The sequence below is a fragment of the Rhea americana genome, unplaced genomic scaffold, assembly GCF_003343005.1.
Source record: "Rhea americana isolate MKP2758 unplaced genomic scaffold, rheAme1 scaffold_104, whole genome shotgun sequence".
NCBI classification, from domain to species: Eukaryota; Metazoa; Chordata; class Aves; order Rheiformes; family Rheidae; genus Rhea; species Rhea americana.
Genome location: NW_028185084.1, coordinates 703,260 through 715,651, shown reverse-complemented (window position 1 = coordinate 715,651; position 12,392 = coordinate 703,260). Strand labels below are relative to the sequence as shown.

Here is a 12,392-nt window from a genome sequence, read left to right as displayed (position 1 = left end):
GGGATTAGTTAATCCTCCCAATGTCCTGGCATGGCAGGTAAGCATGGATGCACTCCTATCCCTATGTCGTGGAGGGAAACCAAGGCGAGAAACGCAAGTCGCTGGTTGCTGATGTTCATCCTTAAACCCTTAGCCCACACCCTGCATCTGCTTCCCAACTGAAATCCTCCCACCTGGGCAGGCTCTCRCTGCTGGACACGGGAAGGGGCCCCCCAAGGTCTCTGCTCCGGCTGCCCGCCACAGCAGGACAGTCACCAGCTGCAGATCGGGCCGGCTGTTTCTTTGGGTGGTTGAGCTGTGGGTTATTAAAAGGATATTGCCAGTGGCATATTTTCTTTTGTTGGCTTAGTTCCCCTATTTCACTTGTAGTCTCTTCCAAAGCTGACTGTCTCCTAAATTAAATTGCCAGAGCAGATCAAAATTCCTGCTGCTGCTCTWGCCACACATGCAGGACACTAAGAGATGTGCAGATTTTGCCAAAGCTGGTGCAGAAGCTCCCCATGCAGCTGTCCAGCTTGAGGTGGTTCTGGTCAGTTGTGTATTTAGTTATTTAGCTTCGTCTGAAAGGAAGGCAATAGTCTGGGAGAAAAAWCTCACACAAGATATGGGGAAATATTTGAGCTGGAATGGGAGAAATCTGTCTCACCAGGACTCTACATTGGTCAGCAAACAAATTCTTCATTTCAGTACATTTCTCCAGGACAGGAAAGGCACAAGCTGACAAAACGCCCCATTTTAGCAGGGGAAGAGAAGTCCCTTTTTTACCCTTACATCGTTCTCAGGAGCAGCTGACCAATCTGTGTAGAGGTTTCCTGAAAATATTTAGCCTGAGGTGGTTGTTGAGGACAGAAAATTTCAGCCTGGGTAATTAAATAACTTGTCAAAGTTATAGATAACTGCAAACAGGCTCCTAGACAGGTAACTCAGTATGCCCCATGCCATCGCCCAGGAGGGTTCAGCYAGTGGGCCACCTTGCGCTGCTCAAGATCCTGGAGGCAGCCTGCTCCCATGGGCGCAAGCTACGGACAGRGTAAATCACCGGTTCCCAGCACAAGCAACACGTGCAGAGCCAATGTGAAGGCCCCGGGCTCGGCCCCAGGCGTCCRCGGCCTCGCTGCGGGCACAGGCTGGGGGCAGAGCTTGCACGTGGCTCCGGGCAGACATGCTGGCGCCTTCACTCCTGCCAAGACATGAGTAGCATCGCTGCAGGTCCAGGTGGCGCGGATGCTGCCAGCAATGTAGCACTTTTTCCCCTTGTTGGAGGGGAGGGGATGGATAATTTTGCTTTCACTCTAATGAAGAACAAGCTGAATATAAAATAAATAAATAAATAAATAAGGTCCTTATCTTTGCAACTCACTGTGAACATTTGCTGGTGTCTAGCAATTTGCATACCTCAGAGTCCTTCCCCTCTCACCCCACCGAGCTCCCTATGGCTCTTGCCACAAATTAAGGAACATTTCCTTCTTTCGGCAAGTCATCAACTCCACTACTCGGCTCTGAGTTACGGTAAGAGCTCAGCTCATGGTAGCTGGCAATAATTTCCATGAAGCATCCTTTGAAGACCCCAGATGTCCAGTCCAGGTGACTGTGTTTTGGAGAAATGAATTTCCTTGTAGCTTGTCYTGTACGGAGGGGTCTTCCTACCTTTTTTATACCTTATTTTGCTGAGTTGCGAGGAACCATTTAGCCTTTACTATGTTTTCCCTAGRAGAGCTGGAAGGCAAATGATTTGTCTGGAGTAACTGCTCCACTGAGAGCTCACAAAACTTTCTGAACCCAAGTCAGCATAAAAAATCAAGACATTAAACAAGAAACCCAACTAGCATTATAGCAGTTTRGAAACTGGCAGGCCTGCAGAGTTCAGCAAGGCGTCCTGATGCTGCCTCGCACCAGCAAAATGGAAAGTGCGGCTGATTAGCTGCGGGCTTTTACTGACGATGGGTGCACTTTTAACAGCCATTTCCATTCACCAGCAGAAGACAATACAGATCTCCTGGGTGGTGCAATTGCATTTCATTAACTCAATTGCCTGTGTTGCTGCATAGATCGGAGGAGATGACTTTGCCAGAACGCATCCCGTACCCGGTGTTTGCATGTACATGTGCCTGCGAGTAGTGATGCAGACCCTTTCCCCCCTGTCCGTATGATACTGGCAAACCAGCTAGGCCCGTAAAAGGAGCAGGTGCCTGCCTGTGGCCAGCAGCATACATCTGCTGYGGTGGGGTGACAAACCTTAGCATTGAAAGCGAGTAGACTTTGGTGGAGATGGTTCTTCTCTTTTTTAACAAAACAGGTAAATGAAGCCTTTTTTTTTTCCTTGAACATACGTGGAAGTCTGAGTTGTGAAGAAGTGTGCAAATGCTTTCGAATGAAAGCAGGGAATGGGAACAGACGATGGGAATGATGAGACTGAACRATTCAGCAGGGCTATTGAATAGATCAGAAAAAAAAAATGAGATCTCCTATGTATCAATGAGCTGTATTTATCCATAAAATCAGCTTTTGAGAGGAAAGCTGAGGTTGCCTTTGGGATATTTAAAATAACAGTGACCAGCGATTATAATGCAGTCCCACAGGAGAGCAACTCACTCGCTTAGAGCTATCTAGGTGTTTYCTCCATGCAAGTGGCTGTGATTGCACTGTGTCTCTGATTGGGAGTATGAAGGAGCCTTTCCAGGCACARCCTGCCGTGTGCAGCTCTGACGGGTCGCGGCAGCACACATCGAGCCGGAATACGTACCCAGTATTAGAAGCAAGCAAGCATGAATTTTCCTGGTATAACATCCTCTGCTACACCAAATGGCAGTTTTTAATATTCACCGGCCTCACGAAAGGCATYGTATATGGAAAATAGGAGCAGCCTTCATGCAAAGGTCTCAGGCACAGGTGTGTTGTGGACACTCGCCGTGGGCGGCGCGGCACACGCAGGCTGCGTATYTGAGACCTTTCAGCTCACTTTTATAGGAAAATGTGAGCGTCGCCAGAGCCAGGAGGTAGCGGGGACGCAAATGAGCTCATTTGCCTGGCCCGGCTTCTCCCGCTCGGCAGCCGGCGCTTGGAGACGGGGAGGCAGCGTCCCCCGGGGAAGGGGGCGCCCGGCCGCTGTATCCACCTGCTTGCCTCGAAAAGCCGCCGAGCGCCGAATCCTTGCCCTGAACGCGAAGTGTCCGGCTGGAGCCYGACCCACGGACACCACGTGCTCCGGGGCCGGGGTGCCGGGAAGCTCTGGGAGGCGGAGGAGCCGCTTCGCTTCTGTGCYGGTGGCCTGCGGAGCTCGGCAGCTTCCCAGGAACGGCAGCCCTCGCCGAAAACACCCGATGGACCGTTTCCGCCTCATCTTCCAGTACTTCCAGTCCAACTCGGAGTCTGTGACGAATGGGATCTGCGGGCTGCTAGCCCTGGCTGGCGTAAAGATGTACACTAGCTTCGACTTCAGCTGCCCCTGCCTGCCGCGGTACAACGAGGCGTACGGCCTGGGGGTCCTGCTGGTGCCCCCCGTCGCCCTCCTGCTCTGCGGCCTCCTGCTCACCCGGCAGCCCGCGGCGCTGCTGCAGGAGTGGAGGCGGCCGCGGGGGCGCAGGGGGAAGGACCCGGCCGTTATCAGGTGGGAATCATTTCGMGCCGAGCCATCTCGCTGGCGTGTCTCCGCTCTCCCCTGTTACTTCGTTTTTGTCTGAACTCGGCTCCCGAGACCTGGCCGCCGCAGGCAGCCGGTCCCTGGCCCCGGCGAGGCTGGCAGGAGCGCGTACGTGCGCCGCGGCGCTGGGAAACCACGCCGCTGTCTGCCCTTAGCGCACACACAGGTTTTGCCCAATGTGYTTAAATGCACAAGAAGATGCAGCGAGGGGCGTTTTTGTCCCCATCGAACAGTCCTGCCAGCAATTAATTTTTTTCCAGATATAAGCAGGATTAAACAGATTAAGCATGTTTTCTTTTCCAGATGAAATGACAGGACTGTGCACTGCACCAGGCTTAGACAGTAYGCAAAGTGCTGCCGTGCACTGGAGCAGGTTTGCAGTGGGAGGCAGCACCAGCACAGAGACCCAGAGCAGAACAGACATTAGYGGGAGCAAGGCTGGGGAAAGTCCTGTGAATCAGTTAGCCCAGGAAGGGGCTGTTGAGCTCCAGGGCTGTCCATATCCCTCCAGCCCCACGGACAAGGAGAAAGCTCGCAGCACATACCTGCTCACGGGTCTCTCTCCTGCCTCAGGTATATGTGCTCCTCCATCCTGCAGCGAGCCATGATTGCCCCCATCGTCTGGATCATAGCCACCCTCCTGGATGGGAAATGCTTTATCTGTGCTTTCAGCGGCTCTGTGGATCCAGAGAAGTTTGCGGGCTTTGCCAACGCCACCCCGGCACAAGTGCAGCAGCTGCTCGCCAAGGTGCCCTGCAAAGATGACGAGCTCATGAGGAACAGCACAACCCGAAAGGCAGTGTCAAGGTATCTGCGGTGCTGGTCCCAGGTAAGTCCCTGCCGCAGCTCCCCACTGCCACCGGAGACAGTGGGGGAGTCTCAGCTGCTCCTACTCATCCTTGAGTTAGCAAGAGCTTTGCCACGTCCGGATGGGGAGCAAGACTGCTCTTTGCTTCTTCATGCCCCAGCGTGGTGCACCCCTCAGTGATAATCTCCAGGGGAGTCACTCAGGTAGGGAAAGGGACAGAAATAAAAAGTAGTTTGATTAACAGAACTTTTTTTCTAGAAAAAAGCAGTAACTCCTAAACCCACRCAGTAAAAAACAAGTTGTGAGGAATATCTGGGTCTCCTAAGACCCTTTCCATTCAGGACAAGAAGACTTTTCTACCTGCAGACCTCCCAACTCTCCTGGGTGGTAAGACCTACTGCTTTAAGGACAGTGAAAGCTAGGAGACCAGAAGGGGCTTGCTCAGGACTGACATGGGAACAGGATGTGGCTGGCAGTGAAACGCTAACACTCCACACCYTGTTCCCAGTCCAGGACCATACCAGGTTAAGGATAGGGCTGGTGGGAGGGCGCTGAAAATAGGCACTAYTTCCTACTAAAGGGAGTTACGTATAGTCTCGACAGCCTTCGCCTCCCTGCTGAAGCCCTTGTAGGTGGCAGAGGAATGTTCCTGGTGTAACTGTTTATTTCTTATCACCCAGGCACTTGGCTGGAGCATTTTGTTGATCTTGATTGTAGCAGCTTTCCTTGCCCATTGGCTGAGACCTTGCTTCAGCCCGGCCACCCTCCTACAGACACGTTACTGGAGCAACTACATTGACATCGAGCAGAAGATTTTTGAGGAAACCTGCTGCGAGCACAGCCGGCACTTTGCTCACCAATGCATCCTCCACTTCTTTGAAAGCATGCGGAAAGAGATCAAATTGCACAGTTTCAACTTGCACAGGGAGGAGCAGGAGGCCAAAGGAGAGGAAGACCTTCTCCAGGGCATCACAAACCAGGATCAGGTGAATGAGCTTCTGCAAACATGGTACTATGAGAAACCGCCCTTGGATGTGAGCCAGGTGACCCAGCGGCATCCTCTGGGCAGAGAGCGATTGCCGGTGCCCTGGGCTGATGGCCCCAGCAGCCGGCCCCAACCCTCCCAKCTCACTGACGTGTAGAGGGGGCTCCGTGCCCAATGGGCACTGTCGGGTCTCTGCAGGAAGCAAAGGTCAGTGGATAGGTGATAGTGGTCCTCACATCTTCTTTCAAAACTCCCACTCCAAAGGCAAGGATCACAGGACGCACTGAGCRCCAGCAGCCTAGGGCTCAAACAAGACTGGCAGCAGCAGTGCTGGGTTCAAGCACTGACAGAGGATGAGCTGCTCCTGCCTTGTCAGCAAGATCTCCAGGCTGAACTAGTGAGGTCCTTGCAATCCAAGGGACTCAGTTGCCATTAATGACATTTCTTGTCCAAGGGCTCTGCATAGCTCCATTGTCATAATAAAGAGTTGGCAGCTCTTAAAGCTGTGATAAAACCCTTCTGCCTCCGGGAGGAATTCAACCAATACAGCAACATCTGGCTGTGTGTGCAAACACACTGAAACGGCAGCTTACAGGAGGTGTGAGTAGCTCCTGCCCGCTTCACTGAAATCTGATTAGGACAGTTAGCATTGCCGACACTGAAATGATTTAATTGGCAACTCTTTTAATACCATGCCAACATGTTTACTCAAAAACACAAACCCACCTCCCACGTCTTCCCATCTGCTGAGAGCTCTGGCTGCCCCCAGCCCAGCTGCCAAACTATTCAGTCTCCTTCTAGGAACCCATCAATACATCTATGCATTTTCAAAACAAAATATGGCAACACGCCGGAATTTATTGAGGCGCATAAACTTAATTGAAGGTACTCTCAGATCAAYACCAGTTGTTCCTGGATTGGATTGGGTTTGCAGAATGACAGGGAGATGGAGGCTTTTCCTAACATACCCAAAGCCACAGGACTGTGCTCAGGTTCAGTTGGACGCTGCAAGCGTGGGCATTTGACCATGGAAAGGACAACAGACACRTGGACTCTGCCAGAAAAGTCTGAATCCAGTTTTTAAACAATACCCTGCAAGACTTTAGTTCAAAACCCTCTAGCTGGAGGATCATCCTTGCCCCTTTTAGTCAGGCATTTCCATCCTTASTTTCAATATTGTTTGAATATAACCTTATCTCTCAGCTTGTAACACTAGTTATTTTCTTACTTGCCTTTTTCCAGCCCCTGTTGCAGATATCTAGTCTCAGGCACCCTCTCCAGAATGCTTCTGTCAGGCATTGCTACTTGGATACATTAAACTTTTTATTATCTAATGTAACCCAGTGCAGACTGATGTATCCCTCCAGGATGAGGCTCATATGGACACTCGGCTGGTTCCTGGGAGCAAGGGGCATGAGAAAGGTGGATGGGTGGCAGAGAAGAAAAGTCCCCTCAGCTATGCAAAGCTGGATGAGGGCAAGCCAGGCCTCTAGGAGGAAGCCAGAAGGTGAGAGAAGGGACAAAGAAACCTGTCACCACCTTGTGACTAAATACAGAACAAGGAGGAAAACTGAAAACAGACATTAATGCCCCAAATTAGCTCATAGGGCTGCTAGGAGGGGCTGGTGAGTCACCTCCTCCCTCAGGATGGATGTGCATGAGGGTAGGGAATGGGGAGATAATTGGCAGAACACAGGGAGGCCCAATAACTCCACCACCCACCCATGAGCAAATGCGCTCTCGCAGCACCTTTCCCGCTCACACTGCAGCCCCAAGGAGCCTGGTTGGGTCGGTGTCGCCCCTCATGCCCTGGCTCCCGTCCTCCCCATGCCAGGCGCCAGCAGAGGTGCGAGGCCAGTGGTGGGGAGGGAGCCAGGGCTCAGSAGGAAGGACACTTGTTGAACGTGTCCAAGCTTTTGCTCTGCAGAGAGGAAGGCTAGAAATCGATGTCGGAAATAGGTAGATGAATGAAATTGCTGACTGCTTTTCTGATCCACACCCAGGGCTTTAACCATGGCRTGCTCCATGGGCAGCGCTCTCCTTTCTGCACCCATCCCTCTTCGAAGGCTGGTCCTGCGGCGCTCACTGCGCACCCGAACAGGAGCTTGCAGAGAGGCTGAAGCCAAGGTCCCTCAGGGCTCATGCCCCAAAGAGGCACCAAACTCGATAGCCACTCTCCATCCCACTGTGCACAACGTGGTTGCTCTTGCCTGGCCCTGTTCCATTCCTCACGGCTCCACCTTACTGTGAGCTTTTCTCATTTTTATAGCAAAACCACCTGACCGGCCAAATCCCTAAGCTCTACCTGGATGTGCTCAGAGAGAGCACAGAGCTCTTATCACAAAATCTGCCATCATTCCCTTTCGTCACTGCCTATTCCAGGTCCCCCAAAATGCACTTTTCTGCATTTACTCCCTCACATCAGCTTGTCACAGGCCTATTTTTCCTGGACCAGAGATGCACTGAGTTGTGTGTATGGAGGTCTGTGCCTCACAGCTCATGCTCCYGGCACCAGTTCTGGCCTGCAGTGGTTGAGAAAAATACAGCAGTCTTCAYCCTGTCTTTAGCCCAAGGGAATATTTTCTGTGCTCTCATTTGAAACAGGCATTGCACTTTGAATTTCAATTCAAAACAGGATCCAAAGTTTCCTGACCTGTTTTTCTGAAAAAGTAAGGTAGATGACTTTGTGTGGGCTGTCTGTCCTTGCTCCCAGTCATGTTGAACCCACTGGATGGTTTCAATCAAATTTAAGTGAAGGAAAAAATTCCAAAGTGATTATGTTCCAACACATTCTGTGCAAGTGAGTTAAGAAGAGGAGCGGAAATCTGCACCCATGCCTGTCGCGATAGGTGCTGGTTGGCAGCAGCCTGCTGGCTAGCGAGCACTCGCCCTCCTAGCACCTCCTCGAAATGTGCACAGGACGAACATGCTGCAGGGAGCAGGGGACTGTCCTGGTTTGCTTTTATCAGACACAACACTGCAAATCTCAGACTGAGACTCTGCTCAGCCTCACCACCCTGCACTAGTCAAATCAATTATTTTCCTAACCCAGTTCAGAGCAGAGGTCCACAGCTCCTCTTTGCATACTGCTTTTCATGTTCTCAAGTTTTAAGTCATTCCAGAGTGGCCAGAAAAGACAAAGTGCAAAAAGGGAGAATGGAGCTTGGTCATTTGTACCAGGAGGGAGAAAAACAGAGGCTTTAAGGGTGCTGTCATAGACCTTTCGGCAGGCCTGCAAAGGCTCACACACTAATGGGACAGTCATACCACTGAGCCTTAGGATTATCAGGTAACTCTGGTTGGAAGGGACCTCAGGAGGTCACCTGGCCCAACCCCCTGGAGTCCTGTGCCATGATCACCTTTGACATCAAGCCTTTCCTCAGGCATTTGCAGCACGGCACTATGACACGCAGTGGCCAGCAGCTGCAGAAAGGTTGTTACCCTCCTCCACACGGTGCTGCGGAGGCTATGCCCCAAGCCGTGTCCAGTCCTCAGCCTCTCACCTCAAGAAAAATCCTGGGCAGCCTGCTCCAGCTGGCTCTGCTTTGAGCAGGATGGTTGACTAGAGGCTTCCAGAAGTGCCTTCYCACCAGCTCCACTGGGAATCTGTGCTCTCCTATAGAAGCAGGAGGGCAAGGGGTCATTCATAAACTWTATCTTCATCTCACAGGGCAGTTCTGATGCACGTTTATGGATGTGTCTGAAGTGCTTGGGGATCCTCATCCACCAAGAGCAAGAGAAACAGCAGGGTCARCTGCAAAGGCAGTACTCCCAGTCTTCGATTGTCCTGGTTATGTTGGAACCATGACATGCTGGGATGGACTCAAGCATGTGCCATGTGTCCCAGGGCCTGCTTCCAAAGCGTGAGCAGACAGGATCCTGGGAGGAAGCACTGGCTCTGCCCTTCTTTGCAAACTGTTTGGAGTTGGCTTTCTGTGGGCAGGATCGCCAAGACAAGGCCCTAGCTAATAAAGCAGCAAGGGTAGAAAGACCAAGATACTGGCTTTGATGGTTTCTGTTTTGAATCCCACTGACTTATTGCTTACTTCAGCGAAAGCTGCCAATGCTGTACCCCATACAGGCTCAGGCTCCAAATTCATGTTTAATGAAAGGCAGAGTTTTCCTGGAGATCAAAAAACATCTCTGTTTTTCAAGGGTTGATTCACTCAGGCTTTGATGTGAACTGCCCTTCAGAAAGTCACTTGTCAGGTGAACAGGGAAACCAGTTTGAGCTCTTAGCTGGCAATACCATAAGCCTCATCTGTATTCATGCAGCCAAATCTCCTCCTGTTTGATGAGACCATGCAATTAACCTCTTCACAGCAGGCAGCACTAAGTCTGCCCAGGTAATACCAGTGTGCTTTGGACTCAGTGTTCATCAAAAAGCCCTRGAGGTGGCACCTCAGAGAGGACGTTGCATTATCTGCAGGCCCAGGATCAGCGGGGGGTTGACTAGCRGACAAAAGGCCTGGCTTGGCCTCCTGCAAGTGCTACTGGCCTGCCAGAAAACCTTGGGGAAAACCTGGATCTTCTCCCTGCTGCCACGTGCTCAGGGCTTGCACGAGCATGGTGCTTCATGCCTTCACTTGGCGCCCAGATGGATATTGATGCCACATCAGCAATGCAGGGGGTGCTGGGGCTGGAGTGACTGAACGCCTTGCCAAGATTCACACCAAGAGCCTGCAATGACACAGTCTTTTTTTACCTTATGGCCTAAATATTCCCCCATCTTTTGGGCTGCTTTTGAGGGAGCAACCTAGTGCTTCAAAGCTGCTTTGTGACCYGGGAATTGAGATGCAGGAGAACAAAAGCAACAACAAATCCACTTCTTTTTTGATTTGTCCTATGGGAGCTAAGATTGGCCCAACCACAACTATCACATATCATTAATGTTTTTATCTCATTTCTGGGCAGCTTAGGAGGGATCTGTCTAGTTGGCTCTGTGCTAACAAATGCATACGAGAGCTCTTCATTTTCTTTGCACCAGAAAGCCCTCAGGTCTGAAAAGCTGGCAGTGATGAGACAAATTGAGCCATGCCTGTGCGAAAGGGGAGAGGGATGGAAGTGATGGGGAAGATTTGCACCCCAGCTTTGACATCAAAGGGACATGGGACGCGTCCACGGGCGACTGGAGCTGGCTCTGCCTGTACAGCTCCCGGTACCCGAAGAGCAGGGAGAGCAGCGCAGGCATTCAGGTCCACTGGGTCTGTATTGCTTGGTTGATGCTGCAGAATTAATAAGCCCTGATAAAACGGCACAGCTGGATTGCCAGTAAATCGGTGCCATAGGGACCTATCAATCTGGAGCCCAGTTAGCTCAGAGTCCCCCGCACCGCGCACTGCTTGCACAGGAAACGTGACCGTAGGCCAAGGCATCYGGCCAAATCGCAGCCCCAGCGCCTCCCGTTCAGCCAATGCACATCGCTAGCTCTGCCCTGCCCCGCTGGGAACGGGGCGGGTTTCGGGAGCAGCAGCCCCGCTGGCCCTCGCACGCCCGGCCGGCGCGTCGGCCCGCCGGACGGGCAGGTCCRTGCTTGGCGGCGACACGGGCCCTCGAGCAGGGCAGCGGCCTGTCGGGCTGGGGAGGTCGCTGCGCACCCCGTCGCAGGCGCGTGCCTGCGGGCGGCTCTCTGAGGCAGGTTTGAGAGGCGTTTTAGGGAGCCCTGAGGGCACAGGGCTAGGAAAACCAAGGCGCCACGAGCGGGMCACGTTGCAAATCTGGCTGAAACGGGCCGGGAGGCGACAGTAGTCCTCGGCTGCCCCGATACAAATGCCCCCCAGCACCGGGAACGGCTTTTCTCCTTCCTCCTTCCCTTCCCTGTGCAGCACAAGGCTGTTTCCCAGCGAGGCAGCAGCAGCAGCAGATCGGAGGGGCTGGGAGGCCCCCGGGGCGCTCGGAGCAGCCGGGCCCCAGGGACAGGGGAGGCTCTGGTGCCGTGGGGCGGCCCTTGCCGCCGGGGAGGAGCGCCGGCRCCCGCGGCCCCCACGCATTTGCAAGCAGCCGAGCAGCCGGCGGCACCGGGCGGGAAGCGCCGCGGCAGCAGCGACACCTGCACCCGCTGGCCAAGGGGGCCCGGGGCCGGGAAGCTGAGAAACGGGGACGCGGGTAAAGGCGACGGCGGGAAACGAGCCGGGACACAGGAGAGCAGGGAGGAGACACGAACCCTGGGCGTTTGCAAGCAGCAAAACAAGCAGCAAAAACAAATAGCCATGTCCCCCCCTTTAAACATCGCGGGGTGAGAGCGCGCGCGCAAAGCAGTCGGCTGCGGGGAGACTTGCTGGCGTCCGCCTTTGCAGCGGGGGACGAATGAGGTAGACCGAGGTCTCAGCTTGGATCCCGAGGGGCCGAGGTGAAGATGGACAAATTCCGGATGATCTTCCAGTTCCTGCAGTCCAACCAGGAGTCGTTCATGAACGGCATCTGCGGGATCATGGCCCTCGCCAGCGCCCAGATGTACTCAGCCTTCGACTTCAGCTGCCCCTGCCTGCCGCGCTACAACCTGGCCTACGGGCTGGGCGTCCTCCTGGTGCCCCCCGTCATCCTCTTCCTGCTGGGCTTCGTGATGAACAACAACGTGTCCGTGCTGGCGGAGGAGTGGACACGGCCGCGGGGCCGGAGGTGGAAGGACCGGGCCGTGCTGCGCTACATGTTCTGCTCGGTGGCGCAGCGGGCCCTGGTCGCCCCGGCCGTCTGGGTCTCGGTGACGCTGCTGGACGGCAAGTGCGTGCTGTGCGCCTTCTGCACCGCGCTGCCCGCGGAGGCGCTGGGCAACGGCAGCCGCCCCGGCCTCTCCGACGGGGAGCTGCGGCGCCTGCTGGCGCGGATCCCCTGCCGGGAGCTCGTCGCCGGGCAGGAGCTCGTCGCCGGCGAAGTGGCGGTCAGGTACCTGCGCTGCGTCTCACAGGTAAGGCGCGAGCCTCGGCTTCGCCGGCCGCCCTCGCTCCTCGGCGAGGGGCCGC

The 12,392-nt window shown here is 53.9% G+C and overlaps 2 protein-coding genes across 2 annotated transcripts in view; both read left to right on the top strand.

Moving 5' to 3' along the window:
* The first annotated feature begins 3,320 nt into the window (after positions 1-3,320).
* Positions 3,321-5,590, top strand: CALHM3 (calcium homeostasis modulator 3). The gene is made up of 3 exons (XM_085308245.1): positions 3,321-3,607; positions 4,214-4,469; positions 5,129-5,590. Exons 1-3 carry the CDS (start codon positions 3,321-3,323, stop codon positions 5,588-5,590), a joined length of 1,005 nt encoding a protein of 334 aa, XP_085164371.1.
* A 6,137-nt stretch (positions 5,591-11,727) lies between these two features.
* Positions 11,728-12,392, top strand: part of CALHM1 (calcium homeostasis modulator 1) — a 1,844-nt gene continuing 1,179 nt past the window's right edge. The window contains exon 1 of the mRNA XM_085308231.1: positions 11,728-12,337. Coding sequence (XP_085164357.1) covers positions 11,789-12,337 — 549 coding nt within the window. The 5' untranslated portion in view covers positions 11,728-11,788. The remainder of the gene's footprint in view (positions 12,338-12,392) is intronic.